Below are 25549 nucleotides of genomic sequence, written 5' to 3'. Positions count from 1 at the left end.
AAGGACCACAGAACCCGACAACTGTGCATTTAATCTTTATTTCCAAAACCGCAAAATGCTGGCAGTACAAAGTCATGTACAGTAGAAGCCAAAATTGACGTTCCTTTATTTTTGCATAATTCGCTTTTAATGCAGGTTCGATGAAACCTGAAAAAAAAATGTTTGGCCAAAAAGCACACTATTATTATATTAGGTAATATGTTTTTGAATATACAAAAGAAAACAAAAAGCATGCAGGACATAAATCATACATTGACTTCAATTTTCTCTGTTATTAATTGTGCTCTATTGTGATAATATTTTGTTGTCATTCTCCTGAGCGATGTCTGTACGCATGTAACATGAATGCAACGTTTTTAATACATCTTAAAGAATGTCAACTGTCCAAAGTTTGACATCACTTTTGAGACGGTAACATCTCTGGATTACTGAGCCTCGTAGAGATTCTAAGATGATTCCAGTGCAGTTTGTTCTTCAGCATGTTTCTTCTGATGACTCTGAAAACGTCCTAACTGAGTGAATCTCTCTCCACAGATGGAGCAGTGATAAGGTTTCTCTCCAGTGTGAACTCTCTCATGGGTTCTCAGGAGAATTCTTTGAGTAAACGTCTTGTCACACTGAGAACATTTGTAAGGTCTTTCTCCAGTGTGAGTTCTCTGGTGGGTCACTAAATAGAAACGTCGACTGAAACTCTTCCCACAAACACTGCAGTGATGAGGTTTCTCTCCAGTGTGAATTCTCTGATGATGTTTAAAAGTACTATGATCAGTAAATCTCTTTCCACAGTGAGAGCAGAGGTAAGGTTTCTCTCCAGTGTGAATTCTCTCATGACATGTTAGAGAAGATTTATGACGGAAGCGTTTATCACAGTGTGAACACTGATAGAGTTTCTCCTCAGAGTGTATTTTTTGGTGTGACTTTAGACAACCTGAATCCCTGAAGCCTTTTCCACATTCACTGCACTGATACGGTCTCTCATTGGTGTGTAGATACACATGTTTGTTCAGATAGGCCTTTAGACTGAATGTCTCATCACAGTGAGGACACACGTACGGTTTAACTCCTGTGTGAGTTCTCTGATGAGCAATAAGACTTCCTTTGGTGGTGAAATAGTTTCCACATTGACTGCAGTGGAAAGACTTTTCTCCACTGTGTCTCTTCATGTGAACTTTTAGCTTAGAAAAGAAGGCAAAGTTCTTCCCACACGGCTGACAGTGAAAGTGTTTGTGGTCTCTGTGCTCTTGTGAATGAAGTTTCTTCTCTTGTAAGGTAGGAAAGCTGATGTCACATCTGGTGCAGGTGAAGAGTTTCTGTTCTGTGTGTTTTCTCTCATGTGTCTCTAAACGTCTCTGTGAACTGAATGTCTTTCCACAGGTGATGCAGGAAAGAGTTTGTGCTGTCAGTCGCTGTTTTGATGTAGAGGCCGTTTCTCCATCACAACATGAATCACCGCTCTCATCTGAAACAAACACAACACGTAAAGTACGGTTACGATCAACATTTTCAGGAATCTATCGTGTTCTAGTGTCTGTCCATGTAGACACAGTTTTACAAGACTTTATTGTTTGCTCATCTGCAATACGTTTCGGAGATGTCTGCTGTCAGACGTCATATAGACCTCTAGAAGATGTCTGTAAGATGTTTATGATTTAGAATGGATGTAAAGCAGCTCTTTCTAAGATGTTTAGCAGATGTTTTTACACAGCAGATCTCCAGATCTTTAGCAGATGTATTACAGACGTTCAGACGTCTCCGAGACGTATTGCAGATGAGCAAACTACGTATTGCAGATGTAAATGCAGACATCAAATAGACGTAAGCCAGAGGGATTGTGCTATTTATTTCATTACTGACCTTGTTCGTCTTCGTAGTTTCTGGCTATATAAGTAAACCAAATTGAATATGTTCCAAACATTTACAAGTGCGTACGATTGCACAAGAAAAATATTTCAAAACTAACCTACATACTCCAACAGACAGCACAGTTGCATTATACTCAATATTTATTTGTGGAGGTGAAGTTTTTGAGATATCATATGTTAAAAACAGAAAACAAATAAAAATAACTGTATAATCCTCATGAGATACGTTAACCCTCAAACAATATTCTGCGCACGTTCAATCTATCATAACTAACAAATTTCACATAAGCACAATGTTCCAATATTCAGAATTCATAACCACCACACGGGTCGAAACCTATACAATTTATACATGAAAAATAAGGCTATCGCGGTGTTAGAACGACGAATCGGAAACCGATTAAAAGATAAACTATAAGATTCATAAGTGCGTCTTTTACTATTTGTCATACCTAGCGCCATCGTGTGTGTGTGTGTGTGTGTGTGTGTGTGTGTGTGTGTGTGTGTAGCATTTAAAGTGTCAGAGAAAGACACAGGTCAGAACTTGCCGCGCCGGAGTACATTTCTGAATGAAAGCGTCTTTACCGGTCGGTAACTTGACTTCAGACTGGAGCGGGTGGTCTGACAGTAGCCCCGCCGCTCGCGACATCCTTTGACATCATACAGTGGTCGCGTGCACACAGTCCCCTGTACTAAACAACTTGTCAAAGTATGTTCTGTGCATTCCGGTGTTTTGTCGAAGTCTGTTCCCCCTATGTTTCCTCAGCGTTGTTCCTCATAGCGCCCGCTACGCAAACAGCGTGTAGAGGGCGGGCGCGTGCACGTTCCACTGGTGATTTTCAATTACCATACACATAACTAACCATTTTACAATGTATTTAAATTCATCCTTATTTATTTAAACGTATTTTATATTGCTTTTCAACATTTTGCGTTGTTCCACAAAATACATTTTAAAACAAACTGAACAGACCAAAGAATGGCTAGAAGTCATACAAAACAGGAAATGTGAAAATATATATAATAAATGGTATGAGAATATCTGGTATTTTCAACAAATAATTGAAAATCACCAGTGGAACGTGCACCTACTTGCTCCCCGGGCGCTGCAGTGATAGCTGCCCACTGCTCCGGGTGTACGTGTGGTCACCACTCACTGGATGGGTTAAATGCAGAGGTCATTTCAGGTATGGGTCACCATATCTCACAAACAGGTCACTTTCACTTCACTTCACTTTAATAGGCTATTCAAGAAGGGAGTGGGCTCAGTTTTTTTGTTTTAATTACGCCTACTTGTTTTTCTCAATTTTATTAAAAAGTTATATTGTATTATATTGAAAAGCAACACAAAATATAAAAAGCACATTTTGACCATTCAGTTCATGCAATAGTGAAAGAAATTGGCTAAATAAACAGAAATACGAAAAGCCATGTTCGGTATTCGAAGTGTTTCATTTTTTTTCGGCTACGGCCAAGAATTTTCATTTCGGTGCATCTCTACTAAGAAACTATTTCAGTGTTTCACGAATTAAGAGAAGCCTTTTAGTATATTTGTGATATAAAAACAGCTTTCACGACAGAAACTCACGTGACAGTGAAATACTGTGAAAAAAGCAGCAAAAGAAACACACCTGAAGGAATAAAATCATCATCATCATCATCATGATTGTCATCTTCGTCAGTGTAAAGCTCCTCTGCTGTGGGTTCTATGTCCATCATGTTCCCGCTGTCTTCATCAGTCTGTTCTTCCTCTGATTTGGGTTCTGTTTTTATCTCCAGCTTCCTGTCATTCACCATTTCACCTGAAGGAACAAAACCATCATGATTCTCATCTTCATCAGTCTGTTCTTCCTTCACTGTGAGTTCTGTTTTCATCTCCATCAGTGTGACAGAACACATGTTGAGTGGTCTGGTGTTCAGGATCTGCTGTTCTCCAGCGTTACAGACAGAATCCAGAGACTCTGTGGAGGTTTGATCAGTAGATTCATCCTGATTCAAGGTGTGATTACTGTCACACACAGTGTCCTGAGCGTCTGTGGGGTTTGTGTCAGTATAACAGAGTAAAGTGAGGCTGAGCTCCGAGTCCTGTGTGTGTCTGGACTTCTGTTCAGAGAGGAAATATATTTAGATAAAGCTATAAACTATGACAGTGAGATTAAAAACAGTATTAAAATACAAACATTTAAAAGCAGTAAATGATGTTGAATGTGTCCAAACCTCAGTGTTGAGTTCATCTCCTCTTGTCCTCAGCTTTTCCTCCAGTAACGCCACCTCTTTCTTCAGCTGACAGATTTCTGTGATGAAATCATCAATATCCAGCATGGACAGATCAGTTCCCACTGATTTACAGCACATCTGTGACGTCATCCTCAACATCTCAACACAAACACACACACACAACACTCTGTTTAAAACACTCAAGAGAGAAAATCAGAGTGATGTGAACACGCAGCGCTTGATGTTTGACTTTCTTTCTTTCTTTAGTGGGTTTATCGGCGGACTGAAGAGCTGCAGAGCGACTCCTGCTGGACTGGAGACACAACACACTCAACACTAGATTCACGACGATCATTTCATACATTCTTTGATTTTTTTTAATGTAGGGGATCTTTAGTCCAGGTGAAATATCCGCGCACTTTAGTTACTTTACATAAACGCCAAACATGTACACAGATGTATTTAATCTAGACGTTACTCTTCTTCATTTGGGATCTTTTCAGTGCGTGAATAATTAGAACAGTACTGTTGATTTTTCCATCACCATCACATTCAGAATACACAAAACCAGGGATGCAAACTTGGCAAATGACCATGGTATAAGCGGGATAATCCACAGCTAGCAATGCGTTAAAGGATTTGAATGCACTTCGCAGAGACCTCCGCTTCGCGTCAGATGGTTCTTGGCCTCCACGTCGCGCATTAAAACCCTTTAACGCACGGCTAGCTGTGGATTATCCCTTACATATATAGTCATAGTTTATATAGTTATATCTGGACGGAGTGGTGTGATTTCAAACGCAGTCTCCGAGGGTGGACTTTGAGCGCAAAAACAAAACACAAATATTACACAGAATCCCGTTTTTAATGGACATTTCTACACTACTTTACGGTTTCAATGGAAGTTTTTACAGAACATTCAGAAATTAAGTTATCACAGTTTCAAAATAAATGACAGATTGCAATGTTTCTCTTGTGTTCACACAACCAGGAAACGTTAATAAAACATAAAAACGATGGGTGTTTGAAAGTTCTCAAAACTTACTCTGAATATGAAGGTGTCCTTTAAACATTTTTTTTAGCTGGGATGGACCATTGTACCCATAGAGAAATCTACAAGCCCCTGACATTATTCACTATTCAGTTATACATACAAAAGACTTGCATTTAAATCCCTCCCAGATGGAATAAAACAAATAAATTAGCTCTATAATTAGCACACAAAAAAATCACTAAAAAAACCCACGAATATAAGGAGAACTGCAAAGTTAAAAAAATGACTCCAATGTAATAGATAGCGTAAATAATACAAAGCTACATACATGTTAAAACAGACTATGATGAATCCAGTGCAGTTTGTTCTTCAGCATGTTTCTTCTGATGAGAATTAAAACTTCCTAAATAAGTGAATCTCTCTCCACAGATGGAGCAGTGATAAGGTTTCTCTCCAGTGTGAACTCTCTTATGGGTTTTCAGGACATCTGATCGAGCAAACGTCTTGTCACACTGAGAACATTTATAAAGTCTTTCACCTGTGTGAATTCTCTGGTGATTTAGTAGAGTAGTTTGTTGAGTGAAACTCTTCCCACAAACACTGCAGTGATGAGGTTTCTCTCCAGTGTGAACTCTCTTGTGTCTCTCTAAATGGTGATGACGACTGAAACTCTTCCCACAAACACTGCAGTCATAAGGTCGTTCTCCAGTGTGGATTCTCAGATGAACTTTAAAAGTACTATGATCAGTAAAGCTCTTTCCACAGTGAGAGCAGAGGTAAGGTTTCTCTCCAGTGTGAATTCTCTCATGAGTTATCAGATTAGCTTTCTGATGGAAGCGTTTATCACAGTGTGAACACTGATAGAGTTTCTCCTCAGAGTGAGTTCTCTGGTGTACCTTCAGACCATGTGACTGTCTAAAGGTTTTTCCACATTCACTGCACTCATACGGTCTCTCATCGGTGTGTGAACGCATGTGTTTCTTCAGATGAGGTTTGTGGTTGAATCTCTTGTCACAGTGAGGACACGCGTACGGTTTTTCTCCAGTGTGAATTATTTGATGAGTAACAAGATTTCCTTTGGTTCTGAAATATTTGTCACATTGACTGCAGTGGAAAGGTTTTTCTCCAGTGTGTGTCCTCATGTGAGCGTTCAGACTAGAAGACGAGACACAAGCTCTCCCACACTGCTGACAGTGAAAGTGTTTCTGGTCTCTGTGCTCTTGTGAATGAAGTTTCTTCTCTTGTAAGGTAGGAAAGCTGATGTCACATCTGGTGCAGGTGAAGAGTTTCTGTTCTGTGTGTTTTCTCTCATGTGTCTCTAAACGTCTCTGTGAACTGAATGTCTTTCCACAGGTGATGCAGGAAAGAGTTTGTGCTGTCAGTCGCTGTTTTGATGTAGAGGCCGTTTCTCCATCACAACATGAATCACCGCTCTCATCTGAAACAAACACAACAAATGATAACTTTTCACTTTTTGAAAAACAAATGACAAATCCTGATGTATCTGTGTAAAGTTGGCCAACATCACCCTATTCTCTGAACCATCTCATGTGACCTGCTTTGAAATCTTGATGTGTTGGATTTTGAAACTCCTAGAAAATGTAACATGTAGTTGTCATTGTTATTTTGTATCATCTAATGCAGTGGTTCCCAACCTGCGGTCCGCGGCCCTCTTAGGGGGGCACCAGAGTTCACATGAGGGGCGCGGGAGCTGACATGCTTTGAGGTTAAATAAAGCTGCATAAATGTTCCACTAATCATTTTAAATAAAAATATTTTTGTATGTTTTTAAAAAAATCATGTTCTTACAATGCCAATATAATGCAGTCAAAATTAGTTATATCTCGTATAAAATAATTATTTCAATTTTTCTGGCTCCATAGGCAGACGGTAGCCGGAAGCACTGTCATTGGCTGTTCTCGCTATGAGACTCACATGAGAAACTTCCTCTGTCAGGCGTCTACGTTCATGTTAACATAAAAATCAAAAGGAAAAATAGCAGAGAAGCGTAAATGCGGTGATTCTTCGTCAGAAATAAAGGAAAAAGTTAAGACGCTATGACAAAACCTACGTAAATTTAGGTTTTATTGAAGGACAAGACTTGGCCAGAATGTGTGTTCTGTGGTGAAAAATTGGTAAACGACAGCATGAAACCAAGCAAAATGAAAAGACACCTTGTAAAAATAAGCAGTAATTGACAGTAGCCTGCATCTCTTTATGCAAGTACAGCAATGTTAATGTTTAACAGTTCTTTCATAACGTTCAGTTTACTCTGTATGTTCATTCAATAACCTGAAAATAGACTGAAACAACCTGAAAAATAACCTGAAAATGTATTTGAGTATTCAAGTAAAAATGTCATTAAAATCTTTTATATTACTCATATTTAACCATTTTATTTAATTGATTATTCAATTATTTCATTTAATTTATTTATATTTACTATCTATATATGTGTGTGTGAGTAGCAATTATGTATGTATACACACACACACGCACGCACACACGGGGGGCTCCGATTGTCATATCTGTACGTGGGGGGGCCCCAAGGAAAAAAGGTTGGGAACCACTGATCTAATGGGTGTTTGTTTCATCTTAGAGATTTAAAAATGCATACACGTCAAGCTGAAGCGCTTAAATTGAATAATTTAAGGAAAAACTATTATCGTAAAACTGATATAAAATGTCCACCATGTTACGGACAAACACACAATAGTCTAATACACTAATAATATATTCTTGTGTGTGTATACAGTTAGGTCCATAAATATTTGGACCGAAGCAAAATTTTTTATTATTTTAGCTGTGTATCAAAATATATCCGAGTCACAGTTTTATAATGAACATTGTCTTAAAGTGCACACTCTCAGCTTTATTTAGAGTGTATTCACATCCAGATTAGCTGAAGGATTTAGGAATTACAGCTCTTTAATATGAAGCTCCCCCCTTTTTCAAGGGACCAAAAGTAATTGGACAGTTGAATCAAAAGCAGTTTTATTCACATGAATGGGCTTTTCCTTAATTCATTTCTTCATAAATGAAGCATGTTAAAGGTCTTCAGTTGATTCTACGTGTGGTGTTTGAATTCGGAAGCTGTTGCTGTGAACCCACATCATGGGGTTCAGGGAGATCTCCATGCAAGTGAAACAGACCATAGATAGATTTGAAAAACACAACAAATCCACCAGAAAGATGCCAGGAACATTAAGAGCGGCCCAATCAACAATTTGGTACATTCTGAAAATAAAAAAATACTGCTGAGCTCAGCAACAAAAATATCCTGGGCATCCATATGAGTTAAAAGTGGTGGATGATGACGACATTATATTCTCCATGATAAAGAAAAACACCTTCACAACATCCAGACAACATTTGTTGATGTTCTCCTCCTAGCTTTAATGCAAAAGTGAAAAATGCTATGGATGCCATTGCTCCAGTAAAGGTCAAGGCGATAACTGGCAGGCGTAAAGCACCCTGGAGAAACACACCAGCAGTACAAAGCAAGAAAAGAGCATGCAGAAAAGCCGAGCGCATGTGGCGAAAAACAAAACTTGAAGTTCACTATGACATCTATAAAGACAGTCTGCGTGTCTTCAATGTTGACTTAGGCAAAGCTAGACAGAACTTTCTCTAACATTTTAAACTGCAACATAAATAACACTCGCACTCTTTTTGCAACTGTAGAGAGACTAACAAATCCCCAGAGTCAAGTTCCCAGGGAATGTTGTCTGATGACAAATGCAATGAGTTTGCAACTTTTTTCCTTGAGAAGATCAATAATATCAGAATGGCAATCAGCAAAATCCCATATGGCACTCAGGTCAGTCTGACTTCATTACAACAACATCAGAAATGAATAACTCTGTCTGAATTTCAAACAATTGATCACAAAATCTTGGGAGGAAACGGTACAGCATCTTAAAGCGTCAACTTGCAGCCTTGACACACTTCCCACATCCTTTTTTAAAAGAGTGTTTAACTGTTTGGAAGCAGATCTCCTAAAAATAGTAAATACCTGCTTTCAGGAACTTTCCCAGAGTCCTTAAAAACTGCAGTTGTCAAACCTCTACTAAAAAAGAGCAATCTAGACAAAACCTTACTGTAGACCAATATCAAATCTTCCCTTGATAGGCAAGATCATTGAAAAGGTTGTCTTCAATCAGCTGACCAAATTCTTAAACTCAAATGGCTACCTAGACAATTATCGGTCTCTGTCCGTCAGCATCACAGCACAGAGACAGTGCTCATAAAGATAATAAATGATATTCGATTGAATTCTGATTCAGGCAAAATATCAGTTCTGGTATTACTAGATCTCAGTGCTGCCTTTGACACGGTAGATCACACCATACTCCTACATAGGCTGGAAAACTGGGTAGGGCTTTCTGGGTTGGTACTTAAATGGTTCGAGTCATACCTTTAAGGGAGAGGTTACTATGTGAACATAGGCAACCATAAATCTGACTGGACACCCATGACTTGTGGTGTTCCACAGGGCTCGATTCTCGCTCCGCTCCTCTTCTATTTGTATATGCTCCCACTTGGCCACATAATGAAGTACCAAATTGCCTACCACAGCTATGCAGATGACACTCAGATCTACCTAGCCCTCTCACCCAATGACTACAGGCCTATTGAGGCTATTGAGCTATTACAGCTGGATGTGTCAAAACTTCCTTCAGTTGAAGAAAGACAAAACTGAAGTCATTGTATTTGGTAACAAGGATGAAACTAACTAGGTAAACACATACCTTGACTTAAAAGGTCTAAAGACACAAAGTAAGGTAAAAAATCTTGGTGTCATTTTAGAGTCTGAACTTAGTTTCAGAAGTCATGTCAAAGCAATAAGCAAATCAGCGTACTACCATCTCAGAAACATAGCCAGAATCAGATGTTTTGTCTCAAGCCAAGATAACATTTAGAGAAACTAGTTGATGCTTTCATCACCAGCAGGGTGGATTACTGCAATGGACTCCTTACAGGTCTTCCCAAAAAGACCATCAGACAGCTGCAGCTCATACAGAACGCTGCTGCCAGGACTCTGACCAGAACCAAAAATCTGAGCATATCACTCCAATCCTCAGGTCCTTACACTGGCTACCAGTTACTTTTAGAATTAACTTCAAAGTATTATTAATTGTCTATAAATCACTCAGTGGGCTAGGACCTAAATATATTTGAGATATGCTTATTGAATATAAACCCACAACAGATTTCAGATCATTAGGATCAAGTCAGTTAGAGATAAAAAGGGTTCACTCAAAACAAGTCGAGTCAGCGTTTAGCCATTACACAACCTATAGCTGGAATTTGCTTCCAGACAACATCAGATGTTCACCAAATGTTGTCAATTTTAAATCCAGATTAAAAACACACTTGTTTAGCTGTGCATTTACAACCTGAGCACTGTGCTGGTTTACATCAACTGCACTTCTATTTCTATTTTCTTTTTCTATTTTCACACATTTTAAATTCTGAAGTTGTATTTGTAATTTTAAATCATTTGCTTTTTAAATATGTCTCATGCATTATGTATTATATTTATCCTTTGTCAATAATCTTATGTAAAGCACTTTGAATTACCGTGTAATATTAAATTTGCTATATAAATAAACTTGCCTTGCCATTACTTTTGAAAGACAAAAGTATTTTCACATTACGTGTTTCTTTTCCTAAAAACGGCTAGATTTTACAGTTTACATTTACATTTACATTAAGCAGACGCTTTTATCCAAAGCGACGAACAAAGTTGGGGAAAAACAGTAGAAGCAATTTGTGCAACAAAAGTACAACAATGCATAGGTGCAGTACAACTGGTCTCAGTCAGCCTATCACAGTATACGAAGCTAAGAATTGTATTTTTTTGGGGGGGTAGGAAAGTAGAAAAGAAGTAGAAGACTGTACTAATGGGTCAGATGTTGACGGAAGAGATGTGTTTTTAGCCGATTCTTAAAGATCGCTACAGAATCTGCTGATCTTGTGGCAAGAGGGAGATCGTTCCAGAGTCGTGGAACACATCCGGAGAAAGTGTGTGAGAGTGATTTTTTCCCTTTGTGGGACTACACTACAAGACGTTGTTCAATTGCAGAGCGCAGGGATCAGGCGGGTATATAAATCTGAATTAGTGAGTGAAGATATGGGGGTGCCGAACCAGTGGTGGTTTCGTAGGCCAAGAGCAGAGATTTGAATTGGATGCGAGCGACTATAGGGAGCCAGTGCAATCTAACGAAGAGAGGAGTGACGTGCGCTCTCTTCGGCTCGTTGAAGACCACTCTTGCCGCTGCATTCTGGATCATCTGAAGAGGTCTGGTTGTACAAGCTGGACGACCAGCCAGTAGAGGACTGCAGTAGTCCAGTCTGGACAGGCCGAGAGCCTGGACAAGAACTTGCATAGCATGATCAGAGAGGAAAGGTCTAATTCTCCTAATATTGTAGAGGGTGAATCTACAGGACCGGGTGGTGCTGGCAACATGATCAGCGAAGTTCAGCTGATCATCAATTACCACTCCCAGGTTTTTTGGCCGTTCTGTTAAGAGTAATGGTTGATGAACCTAGTTGGATGGAAAGGTCGTGCTGAGTCTTCGGGTCGGCCGGGATCACGAGCAGTTCAGTTTTTGCAAGGTTCAGCTGCAGGTGATGGTCCTTCATCCAGAGTGAGATGTCATTCAGGCATGCCGAGATGCGCTCAGAAACCGTTGGCTCATAAGGCTGAAATGACAGGTGGAGCTATGTGTCATCCGCATAGCAGTGATAGGAAAAGCCATGTTTCCGAATGACAGAACCTAGGGACATTGTGTATATGGAGAAGAGCAGCGGTCCAAGAACTGAGCACTGGGGTACCCCTGTACTGAGATGCTGGGACTCAGAGACCTCACCCCTCCAGGATACTCTGAATGACCTATCCGAGAGGTAAGACTCGAACCACTGTAGCGCCGCTCCAGAGACACCCATAGTCTTGAGGGTCGACAGGAGGATGTGGTGGTTGACAGTGTCGACAGTGGCAGATAGATCCAGGAGGATTAACACAGGTGATTTAGAGGCTGCCCTTGCCAGTCTCAGGGCTTTTAACATAACACTGCACATGAGAACAATTTGAAATACATCTCAAAGACAGTAACTTGACCTTTCATTGTTCATCAATTTAAACCAAAACTGTCAAAAGCACAAAATAATACAGATGGAGTTCAAAGATACTCGAATAACAGGGTGGACACAGCCATCACAATGGACACAACAGTGAACAAAGTACCAAAACAAAATACAGAATAAAAAATATTTGCATATCCTTTTGAACACATTTCTGAAGTATTTTGAAGTTCACAAAGTTAGGTTGTAGGTTGTGAATAAAACTGTATGTGGCTTAAAATTCTAATTATGTAGAATTAAATAAAAATAATAATATAACAGTATATGTTGTCTGTTGATGTTTGTTGCACAGCACTGACTAACAGCATAGAAATAGAAACAAAATCATACAATAGGGATGATGACATACAGTATACAGATGACATGGAGGACAACATATACAGTCAACAGTAAGGACGACAGAACAAAACGACAATAAGAATGACAGTAAAAAAGACAGAAAAGGACAGCAGAATGACAAATTAAGACGAAGTCAACAGTACCTTAGAAACAAAGTATAGGTAAGTATTTACTAAGTATACTTGGCACAAATGGAACCCCATAAACAAGATAAATATGAAAGAAGGATACATACCTGAAGGAATAAAATCATCATCATCATCATGATTCTCATCTTCATCAGTCTGTTCTTCCTTCACTGTGAGTTCTGTTTTCATCTCCATGAGTTTCCTGCAGTCCACCAGTGTGACAGAACACATGTTGAGTGGTCTGGTGTTCAGGATCTGCTGTTCTCCAGCGTTACAGACAGAATCCAGAGACTCTGTGGAGGTTTGATCAGTAGATTCATCCTGATTCAAGGTGTGATTACTGTCACACACAGTGTCCTGAGCGTCTGTGGGGTTTGACTCGACCTTTACCACAATCTGACAAACACACAACACATCATCAGCACTGGAGCTTTATATAGAATATATGTGTGATGTCTCACTTTGGTTTAGTTTGACATGAATGACAGTATAAAAGCAGTAAATGATGTTGAATGTGTCCAAACCTCAGTGTTGAGTTCATCTCCTCTTGTCCTCAGCTTTTCCTCCAGTAACGCCACCTCTTTCTTCAGCTGACAGATTTCTGTGATGAAATCATCAATATCCAGCATGGACAGATCAGTTCCCACTGATTTACAGCACGTCTGTGACGTCATCCTCAACATCTCAACACAAACACACACACACAACACTCTGTTTAAAACACACAAGAGAGAAAATCAGAGTGATGTGAACACGCAGCGCTTGATGTTTGACTTTCTTTCTTTCTTTAGTGGGTTTATCGGCGGACTGAAGAGCTGCAGAGCGACTCCTGCTGGACTGGAGACACAACACACTCGACATTTCATAGTCTTTGATTTTTTTAATGTAGAGGCACTTTACTCGAGGTTAAATTTCCGCGGACTTTAGTTACTTTATATAAACACCGAAAATGCACACATATGTATTTAAACTAGATAAGTATGTAAGTCTTCTTCATTCGGGATCTTATCGGTGCGTCAATAATTAGAACATTAATGTTAATGTGTTGTTTTTATCCATCATCATTAATATAATTACAATATATCAAACACATCATCACCCACAATGTTGGAATATAGCAAATTATTTATTTTCTTATTAAAACGTAAAGTTTTCCCTTCCTGAAGTAAATGCCGTTATCTATCACATCACAATTCTCATCAGAATTAGCCGAAATTCACTGGGTGGACTCTAGTTTGGGGCAAATTTTTTATTTTTAAACTTTAAAAAAGACCACCATTGTATGTGAAAAAATATTCTCGCCATTTCAAATACCAGTGCACTGTATGAGCATCAGCCAATGTGGGATTTTCATTTATTCGGAAATAAAACAACCGTTAAACCTTCTGTGTAACATTCCCCAACACGTTCTGTTCATTCATACATGTAAAATCATTCGGAACGCATTATATTTGACACTTGGCACCTGTCAGTTAGTAAAAAGACTATGTAGGTAAAACAAAATGACAATACAAAATAGCAAATGATACCTTTCAAGCAAAGTCTCTTCCCCTCACAGTTTATTAAAGAATACACAGTTCACGAGTTCGTCTGCCCATTCAGTCTTAACAGTAAAGTAGCGATAAGATACGAGAGGCCGTGCTATACTGTGAACACAAAATATGCTCATCTTAACTGCAAACTGTTATAAGCACAAGACGTTAATAATAATGATGTTGTATCTAATAAACATACAACACAAAACAGATTCATTTTAATTCATACATGAGAAAAGACATGAAGAGAATAACAGAATCATTTAAATTAGCACACAGTACACAGAAGAAAACTGCGAGGGGAATTATTCCAGGTTATAGATGTTATGATGATTCCAGTGCAGTTTGTTCTTCAGCATGTTTCTTCTGATGAGAATTAAAACTTCCTAAATAAGCGAATCTCTCTCCACAGATGAAGCAGTGATAAGGTTTCTCTCCAGTGTGAACTCTCTCATGGGTTCTCAAGCTACCTGAATAAATAAACGTCTTGTCACACTGAGAACATTTATAAAGTCTTTCACCTGTGTGAAGTCTCTGGTGATTCAGTAGAGTAGTTTGTCGAGTGAAACTCTTCCCACAAACACTGCAGTGATGAGGTTTCTCTCCAGTGTGAACTCTCTTGTGTCTCTCTAAATGGTGATGACGACTGAAACTCTTCCCACAAACACTGCAGTCATAAGGTCGTTCTCCAGTGTGGATTCTCAGATGACGTTTAAAAGTATATGGATCAGAAAAGCTCTTTCCACAGTGAGAGCAGAGGTAAGGTTTCTCTCCAGTGTGAATTCGCTCACGACGTACCAAGTACGATTTTTTAACAAAACTTTTATCACAGTGTGAACACTGATAGAGTTTCTCCTCAGATTGTGTATTAAGGTGTGACTTTAAAGAACCTGACCTCTTAAAGGTTTTTCCACATTCACTGCACTCATACGGTCTCTCATCGGTGTGTGAACGCATGTGTTTCTTAACATTAGATGAATGGTTGAATCTCTTGTCACAGTGAGGACACTCGTATGTTTTTCCTCCAGTGTGAGTTCTCTGATGAGAAACAAGATTTCCTTTGGTGCTGAAATATTTGCCACATTGACTGCAGTGGAAAGGTTTTTCTCCAGTGTGTGACCTCATGTGAATGTTCAGATGAGAAGAGCAGAGAAAGTTCTTCCCACACTGCTGACAGTGAAAGTGTTTCTGGTCTCTGTGCTCTTGTGAATGAAGTTTCTTCTCTTGTAAGGTAGGAAAGCTGATGTCACATCTGGTGCAGGTGAAGAGTTTCTGTTCTGTGTGTTTTCTCTCATGTGTCTCTAAACGTCTCTGTGAACTGAATGTCTTTCCACAGGTGATGCAGGAAAGAGTTTGTGCTGTCAGTCGCTGTTTTGATGTAGAGGCCGTTTCTCCATCACAACATGAATCACCGCTCTCATCTGAAACAAACACAACAGCGTTAACAACAACCTCCAGCACATCTGAAACTACATCAGTGTCCACTGAGAATGAGAAACTTCATTGTACTTTTCACAAGTAACAAAAAAAAACTTTATATGAAACAGGAAAACAAATGATAGTTAAATATTATAAAAAAATAACAGAAGAAAGATACCTGAGGGTATAAAGTCATCATCTTCATCAGTTTGATCTTCCTCTGATTTGGGTTCTGTTTTTATCTCCATGTTATTGCAGTTCAACAGTTTACCTGAAGGAACAAAATCATCATGATTCTCATCTTCATCAGTCTGTTCTTCCTTCACTGTGGTCTGTGTTTCCATCTCCATCAGTTTCCTGCAGTCCATCAGTGTGACAGAACACATGTTGAGTGGTCTGGTGTTCAGGATCTGCTGTTCTCCAGCGTTACAGACAGAATCCAGAGACTCTGTGGAGGTTTGATCAGTAGATTCATCCTGATTCAAGGTGTGATTACTGTCACACACAGTGTCCTGAGCGTCTGTGGGGTTTGAGTCAGTATAACAGAGTAAAGTGAGGCTGAGCTCCGAGTCCTGTGTGTGTCTGGACTTCTGTTCAGAGAGGAAATATATTTAGATAAAGCTATAAACTATGACAGTGAGATTAAAAACAGTATTAAAATACAAACATTTAAAAGCAGTAAATGATGTTGAATGTGTCCAAACCTCAGTGTTGAGTTCATCTCCTCTTGTCCTCAGCTTTTCCTCCAGTAACGCCACCTCTTTCTTCAGCTGACAGATTTCTGTGATGAAATCATCAATATCCAGCATGGACAGATCAGTTCCCACTGATTTACAGCACATCTGTGACGTCATCCTCAACATCTCAACACAAACACACACACACAACACTCTGTTTAAAACACTCAAGAGAGAAAATCAGAGTGATGTGAACACGCAGCGCTTGATGTTTGACTTTCTTTCTTTCTTTAGTGGGTTTATCGGCGGACTGAAGAGCTGCAGAGCGACTCCTGCTGGACTGGAGACACAACACACTCAACACTAGATTCACGACGATCGTTTCATACATTCTTTGATTTTTTTTAATGTAGGGGATCTTTAGTCCAGGTGAAATATCCGCGCACTTTAGTTACTTTACATAAACGCCAAACATGTACACAGATGTATTTAATCTAGACGTTACTCTTCTTCATTTGGGATCTTTTCAGTGCGTGAATAATTAGAACAGTACTGTTGATTTTTCCATCACCATCACATTCAGAATACACAAAACCAGGGATGCAAACTTGGCAAATGACCATGGTATAAGCGGGATAATCCACAGCTAGCAATGCGTTAAAGGATTTGAATGCACTTCGCAGAGACCTCCGCTTCGCGTCAGATGGTTCTTGGCCTCCACGTCGCGCATTAAAACCCTTTAACGCACGGCTAGCTGTGGATTATCCCTTACATATATAGTCATAGTTTATATAGTTATATCTGGACGGAGTGGTGTGATTTCAAACGCAGTCTCCGAGGGTGGACTTTGAGCGCAAAAACAAAACACAAATATTACACAGAATCCCGTTTTTAATGGACATTTCTACACTACTTTACGGTTTCAATGGAAGTTTTTACAGAACATTCAGAAATTAAGTTATCACAGTTTCAAAATAAATGACAGATTGCAATGTTTCTCTTGTGTTCACACAACCAGGAAACGTTAATAAAACATAAAAACGATGGGTGTTTGAAAGTTCTCAAAACTTACTCTGAATATGAAGGTGTCCTTTAAACATTTTTTTTAGCTGGGATGGACCATTGTACCCATAGAGAAATCTACAAGCCCCTGACATTATTCACTATTCAGTTATACATACAAAAGACTTGCATTTAAATCCCTCCCAGATGGAATAAAACAAATAAATTAGCTCTATAATTAGCACACAAAAAAATCACTAAAAAAACCCACGAATATAAGGAGAACTGCAAAGTTAAAAAAATGACTCCAATGTAATAGATAGCGTAAATAATACAAAGCTACATACATGTTAAAACAGACTATGATGAATCCAGTGCAGTTTGTTCTTCAGCATGTTTCTTCTGATGAGAATTAAAACTTCCTAAATAAGTGAATCTCTCTCCACAGATGGAGCAGTGATAAGGTTTCTCTCCAGTGTGAACTCTCTTATGGGTTTTTAGGACATCTGATCGAGCAAACGTCTTGTCACACTGAGAACATTTATAAGGTCTTTCACCTGAATGAATTCTCTTGTGTTTTGCTAAATGGCCATGACGAATAAAACTCTTCCCACAAACACTGCAGTGATAAGGTTTCTCTCCAGTGTGAACTCTCATATGAACTGTAAAATGAGATTGATTATAAAAGCTCTTTCCACAGTGAGAGCAGAGGTAAGGTTTCTCTCCAGTGTGAGTTCTCTCATGAGTTATCAGATTAGCTTTCTGACTGAAGCGTTTATCACAGTGTGAACACTGATAGAGTTTCTCCTCAGAGTGAGTTCTCTGGTGCGACTTTACATCAGATAACTGTCTAAAGGTTTTTCCACATTCACTGCACTCATACGGTCTCTCACTGGTGTGTAAACGCATGTGTCTCTTAATATAGGATCCGTAACTGAATCTCTTGTCACAGTGAGGACACGCGTACGGTTTTTCTCCCGTGTGAGTTCTCTGATGAGTAACAAGATTTCCTTTGGTTCTGAAATATTTGTCACATTGACTGCAGTGGAAAAGTTTTTCTCCAGTGTGTGTCCTCATGTGAGCTCCCATATTAGAAGAAGTTGTAAAAAAACTCTTCCCACACTTCTCACAGTTAAAGTGTTTCTTCTTGTACGGTTTTTCTCCCGTGTGAATTATCTGATGAGCAACAAGACTTCCTTTGGTTCTGAAATATTTGTCACATTCACTGCAGTGAAAAGGTTTTTCTCCAGTGTGTGACCTCACGTGAATCTTCAGATTAGAAGCGGAGACACAATTCTTCCCACACTGCTGACAGTGAAAGTGTTTCTGGTGTCTGTGCTCTTGTGAATGAAGTTTCTTCTCTTGTAAGGTAGGAAAGCTGATGTCACATCTGGTGCAGGTGAAGAGTTTCTGTTCTGTGTGTTTTCTCTCATGTGTCTCTAAACGTCTCTGTGAACTGAATGTCTTTCCACAGGTGATGCAGGAAAGAGTTTGTGCTGTCAGTCGCTGTTTTGATGTAGAGGCCGTTTCTCCATCACAACATGAATCACCGCTCTCATCTGAAACTAACACAACAGCGTTAACAACAACCTCCAGCACATCTGAAACTACATCAGTGTCCACTTTTTGGCAGGGTATTTCCTGGCTCAAAATGAGGTGGTGCCATCCTGATCTTGAACACACACATGCACATGTAGGCCTACCGTACCTTTAAGTGGATTAACCAAACACTTTACAAAAAACATATTACAAGTTCTCAAATTAGATGAAAATGACAATTATTAAGTTATATAAAACATTACTTTAATTCAACCAAACATAAATGTCTTTTTATCAAAGAAAGCTTTTTATCCTTTTTTAACTAACTTTTCAGCCCACAACAGCCAACTGAATTAACCGGTCTTACTAAATGAGCAAAGCTCATTCACATCCTGTGTTCTCTTTTGGTTCACGGATTTCTTATATTCGCTAGTGACTGAAAAGTTTCAACAGTTTAAACGAATCGGTTCTAAAAAGTCATTTGTTTACGAGTTGTTCTGATCACAATGTGCATTCTGGTAAACTCGCTGTGTACAGTATAGACCGTTTCATCGGACGCGCGCACGCCTGACCCCCAGTTAACTTCCGGTTTGTGTTTGGATAGTGTCTAATAATATAACTATTTATATGTTATTTAATTTGTTAATATTAATTGTATTACTATTTTACTGTATAATAATTGTATTAAATAAACAATTTGTTGAATGGGTCCTGTAGTTCGGTCGCATGTAAAGAAACCATATGGTACATTGACATCTAGCGGTTGAGCTTGGTATTGCAGTCTAAATTCAGAATATTGAACGGACAAGTTTAGCCAAGTAACGTTTTTTTCTCGGTTTCTTTTGATTGTTATCAGAAATAATCTACGGGCACTCTATAGTTTGTGAATGTGTACTGGAAGTTCAGTTGGGGTCACAAACGTTCGCATGCGCAGTAACATTTGTTTAAGTTGTTAGGATAAAACCGTCTATGACGCAGATTCAACAAGCCAACTGCACAGTTTAAAACATTGCAATGATGTACAGCAGATTAATTTAAGCAACTTTTTTAAAGAAACTGAATGTACTTGAATGCAAAAGAAACACTATTCACCTGAACAGCCGTTAAATACAGCTAATACAGCTCCTAATAGCTCTTACTGCAACTCTTCAGCGCCTCATTGTGATGATAACGAAACAGCTCTGCCATTGTGGCGTAATAGCGCAACTGCAGTTACAAATGACAGTCCATTGAGTGCATGCAGTTTTATTTTTGTGAAGACACCTGACATAATTTTGGAGAGTCTGAGGCGGCATGAAATTTGACAGAGGCGGCTTCCAATAAATTTTCTATGCAGGAAAACCCCTTTTGGTAGAGCCCAACCGATATGGTTTTTGGGGGGTAATGTCGATACCGATATTGAAGGGGTAAAAAGTCCATTATAAAACGGTCAGTTCTGGTCCTTGATTCTGATTGGTTGAGCCGAGTTCTAAGCCGTTGTAAAATACCCCGATTTATAACGGCTGACCGCATTACACAGCCTAAATATCATTTTATTTACTTTATTTTATGAAACCTTGCTAAGCATATTGAATAACCGTTTTATAAAAGCAATAAGCCCGGCGAAGCAGTGGGTTACAGTGCATTTTATAACAGCTAAGGGGGTTTTAGGCACTCCTTTCGCGTCATGCCACAACGCCCTTAGCTGTTATAAAATGCACTGTAACCAACTGCTTCGCGGGGCTTATTGCTTTAATATCGATGTATCGGCCGATATTCTTTATGTGTATATTATAGTACAGTTAGTACCAGTTAAAGGTTTAGACACAAAAATGGGAAGTGCTGTAGAATATACTATGTACATAAAGTTGACAAATAAATCGTACATGTGTCCTATGGTATGACAGCAAAATTTTGAAAACAAACTGTTAATATTATATGTTTTATATTATTAATATTTGAATTTATCACGTAAAATAGCATAAGAGAGATTTATCTTCATTGTTAGTTTTTTTTTTGCCGTCACACCATAGGACAAATTTGCATATTATTCTGTCAACTACCCATATACATAGCAACGATCACTAAAATGATGATGACATGACAAAGACATGTAATGGAGGCAGGGTTTTTACAATTTAACAGTAAACTTTATGGTCAAAATGACTTTTTTTGACAACAAAGGAAACATACCTGAAGGAATAAAATCATCATCATCATCATCATCATCATGATTCTCATCGTCATCAGACTGTTCTTCTTCTTCTTCTGGTGTTTGTGTTTTCATCTCCATGAGTTTCCTGCAGTCCACCAGTGTGACAGAACACATGTTGAGTGGTCTGGTGTTCAGGATCTGCTGTTCTCCAGCGTTACAGACAGAATCCAGAGACTCTGTGGAGGTTTGATCAGTAGATTCATCCTGATTCAAGGTGTGATTACTGTCACACACAGTGTCCTGAGCGTCTGTGGGGTTTGCCTTTACACACAATCTGACAAACACACAACACATCATCCTATCGCTTGGGGCTTTTATATAGAAATATATTGTGTGATGTCCTTCACTTTGGTTTAGTTTGACAATGAATTGACAGTATAAAAGCAGTAAATGATGTTGAATGTGTCCAAACCTCAGTGTTGAGTTCATCTCCTCTTGTCCTCAGCTTTTCCTCCAGTAACGCCACCTCTTTCTTCAGCTGACAGATTTCTGTGATGAAATCATCAATATCCAGCATGGACAGATCAGTTCCCACTGATTTACAGCACATCTGTGACGTCATCCTCAACATCTCAACACAAACACACACACACAACACTCTGTTTAAAACACTCAAGAGAGAAAATCAGAGTGATGTGAACACGCAGCGCTTGATGTTTGACTTTCTTTCTTTCTTTAGTGGGTTTATCGGCGGACTGAAGAGCTGCAGAGCGACTCCTGCTGGACTGGAGACACAACACACTCAACACTAGATTCACGACGAGATCATTTCACATACTGTGATTCAGATTCAAGTCATGAGTTACCGTGTGAGCGTGTAAATAATGTTGTGTTATTCGTGATAATCTGCTTCACATCAAATTTCAAACATTTCACATAAGAACAAAACATCCACATTGTTTAAATAGCCTACTAAACTTTATTATCAGCAAGGTGTAGTCAGCATCCTTTTAAATGTTTTTTAGCCAGATCCTGACACTTTAAGGAGTATCATGAACCAAACACTGAGCTCGGACTAAACATGAAACAAGAACATGACTCATATCATAACACAACAACACAAAAGCAGATATCAAAGACCAAGAGCAGGAGTCCAGATCCAGTGTTCTGACACACAACACACTAAACATCTACACTTTTTTCCAATTCAAATATATTTATATAGCGCTTCTCTACAATGCTGTACAGTTTCAAAGCAAATTACAAGAAAATTAAGACATAAAAACACTACATTAATAAATACGCATGGTACTACTGCACATATTATTGTCATCATAGAAAGACTGTAATCTACTCAAATAGTGTATACTTAATCATATACGGTTAATATGATAGATAATAGGTGGGATATTGAACCAGACATGCCTTTCCAGCTTACATGGAAATGTCTCTTAAAAAGACAATATTATATAAGAATGAGAGTGTAACATGCATAGAGAGTTTGCAGTAACACCATGACCAAGAGTGTAACGCGCATACAATAATTAAAGCTACACAACCCTTAACTAATCTAGTGTCAGCAGTCTCCCAGTAAGCCAACCGAGTGACAGCGACAAGGAACCAAAGCTCCAATGATAAATATCAAGGATAAAACTTTGTGAGAAGCCAGACTCATGTGGGAGGTCCAGATCTCCTCCGACACGCTACAGCTGCGTTCAGTAACTTCTGGTTAAGAAAGAAAGACTGATAATAATAGTTTATAATTTGACACTGGCTTAAAACTGTCAGGTCTGTTTTGTAGCAAATTAAGAATGTTCACAGATGGCGACAGAGACTTTTGTTCGATTGAAAGGAAATGTTTTGGTGATGATTTATCGTTTTCAAACTGAATGAATGTCTAGCAGAGGAATGTCTGAAACAGAGATGGCAGTAGAGGCGTGATGTTACTGACTGTGGCTTTATAGACAGGATAAGGATCTTACGCCTGTGCTTGAATTTGAGATTCTAGGTATTATCACCTGGCCGGAGATTTGAGACGGCAGTGAATGTGAAGAACTATAATGAGATGACAATAAACTACTGTCACTACTGTAAAATTACAAATGAATAATAATGCACAAAATATTTGGTGCACATGTATATCATTAACTACTCACTGTCACATGAACAAGAGGTTACTGATTTGACATACAACATTGGAAGGGTCTTCCTCCAAGATCTGGAGATTATATCAATAAAAAGTCTTTTAAGAAGTGTTTTTCTGCTTTTCTGACAGATTGTTTAGCATGTTTCTTCTGTTGAGTCTGAAAACCTCCTAAATAATAAATGTGCCTCCACAGATTATCTGGTGGATTTCTCTCCAGTGTGAACTTTCTGATGGAGTTTCAGAAGAACGCGTTGAGTAAACGCCTTGTCACACTGACAGCATTTGTAAGGTTTTTCTCCAGTGTGAAGTCTCTTGTGTGTCCTTAAATTGTCACGTCGGCTGAAGCTCTTCCCACAAAAACTGCAGGAAAAAGGTTTTTCTCCGGTGTGAACTCGCTGATGATCTCTATAACTACGTGAAGTTGAAAAACTCTTCCCACAAACGCTGCAGTGATAAGGTTTTTCTCCCGTGTGAGTTCTCTGATGATCTCTGAAAGCACTTGAATTTGAAAAGGTCTTTCCACAGTCCGAGCAGAGGTAAGGTCTCTCTCCAGTGTGAACTCTCTCGTGCAGCGTCAGATGAGCTTTCTGACGGAAACGTTTGTCACAGTACGAACACTGAAAGAGTTTCTCCTCAGAATGTAGTTTTTGATGCGATCTCAAACTACCTGAATATTTAAAGGTTTTTCCACATTCGCTGCACTGATATCGCCTCTCGTCGGTGTGTGCGCGCACGTGTCTTTCAAAACAAGACGCAGTGTAAAATCTCTTCTCACAGTGAGGACACTCGTGTTTTTTTTTCCCCCTTTGAATCCCTCTGTCCTCTTCCGTTTCTCCATCACTGCTCTCATCTGAAAGAAACACGACAGGTCAAGCTTAAGCACTTAAACTGGATCAATTATTTTAAACAAATAAGTGACATAAAATGTCCACCCCGTTATGGACAAACACTTCACAGTCTAATATACTAATAATATATGTTTGTGTATTACTTTTACTTTAATCTGCAGATTAACAATGAAACAATGAAAATTGTAAAAAGCGCTATATAAATAAAGTTAACTTGAAATAAAAAATGACAATGACTATTTTATCATAAAATATCGCAACGTTTATTGTAAATAGCTTATCAATGCGAGTCATTCTCTTTATAAAATGTGTCCTCAAAATCTTAAATTAAAATCTGAAAATGCACTTCCGCTGTGTAGTGACTATCCATCTTAAATGACGTCTGTTAGACGGTTTGGGCGGAGCATCCGTTAACTCCTCCCCTTCAACTGTCAGTCTGCTGCCAGATCCATTTCAAAATGCAACGGCTGTTTTGATACATCCAATCAAATCGCAGTGAAAGACGAAAGCCACGCCCACCATTTTTCTCATTAGAAATTCCATTTCACTCGGAAATGCGTCAAAACACGGAAGGAAAAACGATCGCGATTCCGGTTCATGGGGACTTTAAATGCCCGTATGTAAATTGTATATGTATAATTTCACTCACCACAGCACACGTTCTGTTGGTGATGTGAGAATAAAACTGATTTAATTTGATTTACAGGAAACATGTATCCTGTTATTTGGTGCTTGCTATTGCTACTAAAGCTGCATGGAGCATAAACTGAAAATTCTGCTCATAATCTTGCATATCTGCTCTCCAGCGTTCACATGTGGATAAACGGAAGTGTCCCTTCAAAGGCTTCAGAAATATGTAAGCATTATAAAAGCGTTTTTGTCTTATTCCACTTGTGACTCAAGTGATGCAAGGTCCTATGATACATCAGAAATTCAGTCAAATGTCGAGATGAACAACATTAAGAGAGGAAACATACCTGAAGGAATAAAATCATCATCACCACCATCATCATCATCCTCCTGATTCTCGTCTTCATCAGTTTGATGTTCCTCTGATGTGGGTTCTGTTTCATTTCAAAAGAGTTTTAGTGTTATTTGACTTGTGACTCGAGTGACACAAATTACTCCTTACTTAATCAAGAATCCATATCGTGTACATAAGAAAAACTTACCTGAAGTAACTTTATTATCATTATCATCATCATCACGATTCTCGTCTTCATCTATTTGTTCTTCCTTTACTTCAGGTTCTGTTTTGATCTCCATCACTTTCCCATCAATCCCAATCAGTGTGACAGAACACATGTTGAGTGGTCTGGTGTTCAGGATCTGCTGTTCTCCAGCGTTACAGACAGAATCCAGAGACTCTGTGGAGGTTTGATCAGTAGATTCATCCTGATTCAAGGTGTGATTACTGTCACACACAGTGTCCTGAGCGTCTGTGGGGTTTGTGTCAGTATAACAGAGTAAAGTGAGGCTGAGCTCCGAGTCCTGTGTGTGTCTGGACTTCTGTTCAGAGAGGAAATATATTTAGATAAAGCTATAAACTATGACAGTGAGATT

The 25549-nt window shown here is 38.9% G+C and overlaps 3 protein-coding genes and 1 pseudogene across 3 annotated transcripts in view; all 4 read right to left on the bottom strand.

Annotated features, from left to right (window-relative positions):
* Nucleotides 1–28: 28 nt before the first annotated feature.
* LOC130553076 (zinc finger protein 585A-like) lies at nt 29–7043 on the bottom strand. Its single transcript, XM_057331817.1, has 5 exons — nt 7038–7043; nt 5416–6602; nt 5302–5311; nt 3494–3965; nt 29–1459 (listed from the first exon to the last, which is right to left on the bottom strand). The coding sequence occupies exons 1-5, from the start codon at nt 7041–7043 to the stop codon at nt 447–449; spliced, it is 2688 nt and encodes an 895-aa protein (XP_057187800.1). The 3' UTR covers nt 29–446.
* Nucleotides 7044–10897: 3854 nt separating this feature from the next.
* On the bottom strand, nt 10898–12311 carry LOC130552926 (uncharacterized; annotated as a pseudogene).
* Nucleotides 12312–14012: 1701 nt separating this feature from the next.
* LOC130553075 (zinc finger protein 501-like) lies at nt 14013–16026 on the bottom strand. The gene is made up of 2 exons (XM_057331816.1): nt 15819–16026; nt 14013–15705 (listed from the first exon to the last, which is right to left on the bottom strand). The coding sequence occupies exons 1-2, from the start codon at nt 16024–16026 to the stop codon at nt 14546–14548; spliced, it is 1368 nt and encodes a 455-aa protein (XP_057187799.1). The 3' UTR covers nt 14013–14545.
* Nucleotides 16027–16976: 950 nt separating this feature from the next.
* LOC130553074 (zinc finger protein 845-like) overlaps nt 16977–25549 on the bottom strand; it is a 15415-nt gene continuing 6842 nt past the window's right edge. The window contains exons 5-9 of the mRNA XM_057331815.1: nt 25159–25495; nt 24964–25050; nt 23336–23988; nt 21031–21313; nt 16977–18884 (exon numbers count right to left, since the gene is read on the bottom strand). Of these exons, the coding sequence (XP_057187798.1) occupies nt 17680–18884; nt 21031–21313; nt 23336–23988; nt 24964–25050; nt 25159–25495 (2565 nt within the window). The 3' untranslated portion in view covers nt 16977–17679. The remainder of the gene's footprint in view (nt 18885–21030; nt 21314–23335; nt 23989–24963; nt 25051–25158; nt 25496–25549) is intronic.

The sequence above is a fragment of the Triplophysa rosa genome, linkage group LG4 (assembly GCF_024868665.1).
Source record: "Triplophysa rosa linkage group LG4, Trosa_1v2, whole genome shotgun sequence".
Classification (NCBI taxonomy): Eukaryota; Metazoa; Chordata; class Actinopteri; order Cypriniformes; family Nemacheilidae; genus Triplophysa; species Triplophysa rosa.
This window is presented reverse-complemented; position numbering and strand designations above follow the sequence as displayed.

What these genes read in the sequence shown, in the direction of transcription:
- LOC130553076 (XM_057331817.1), bottom strand. An exon ending in TGATGATTTTATTCCTTCAG is followed by an intron (nt 1,460 to 3,493) that starts GTGTGTTTCTTT and finishes TGTTTGTTTCAG; the next exon opens with ATGAGAGCGGTGATTCATGT.
- LOC130553075 (XM_057331816.1), bottom strand. Translation starts at nt 16,026, where the DNA reads ATGTGTTCTGTCACACTGATGGACTGCAGGAAACTGATGGAGATGGAA. An exon ending in TGATGACTTTATACCCTCAG is followed by an intron (nt 15,706 to 15,818) that starts GTATCTTTCTTC and finishes TCTCATTCTCAG; the next exon opens with TGGACACTGATGTAGTTTCA.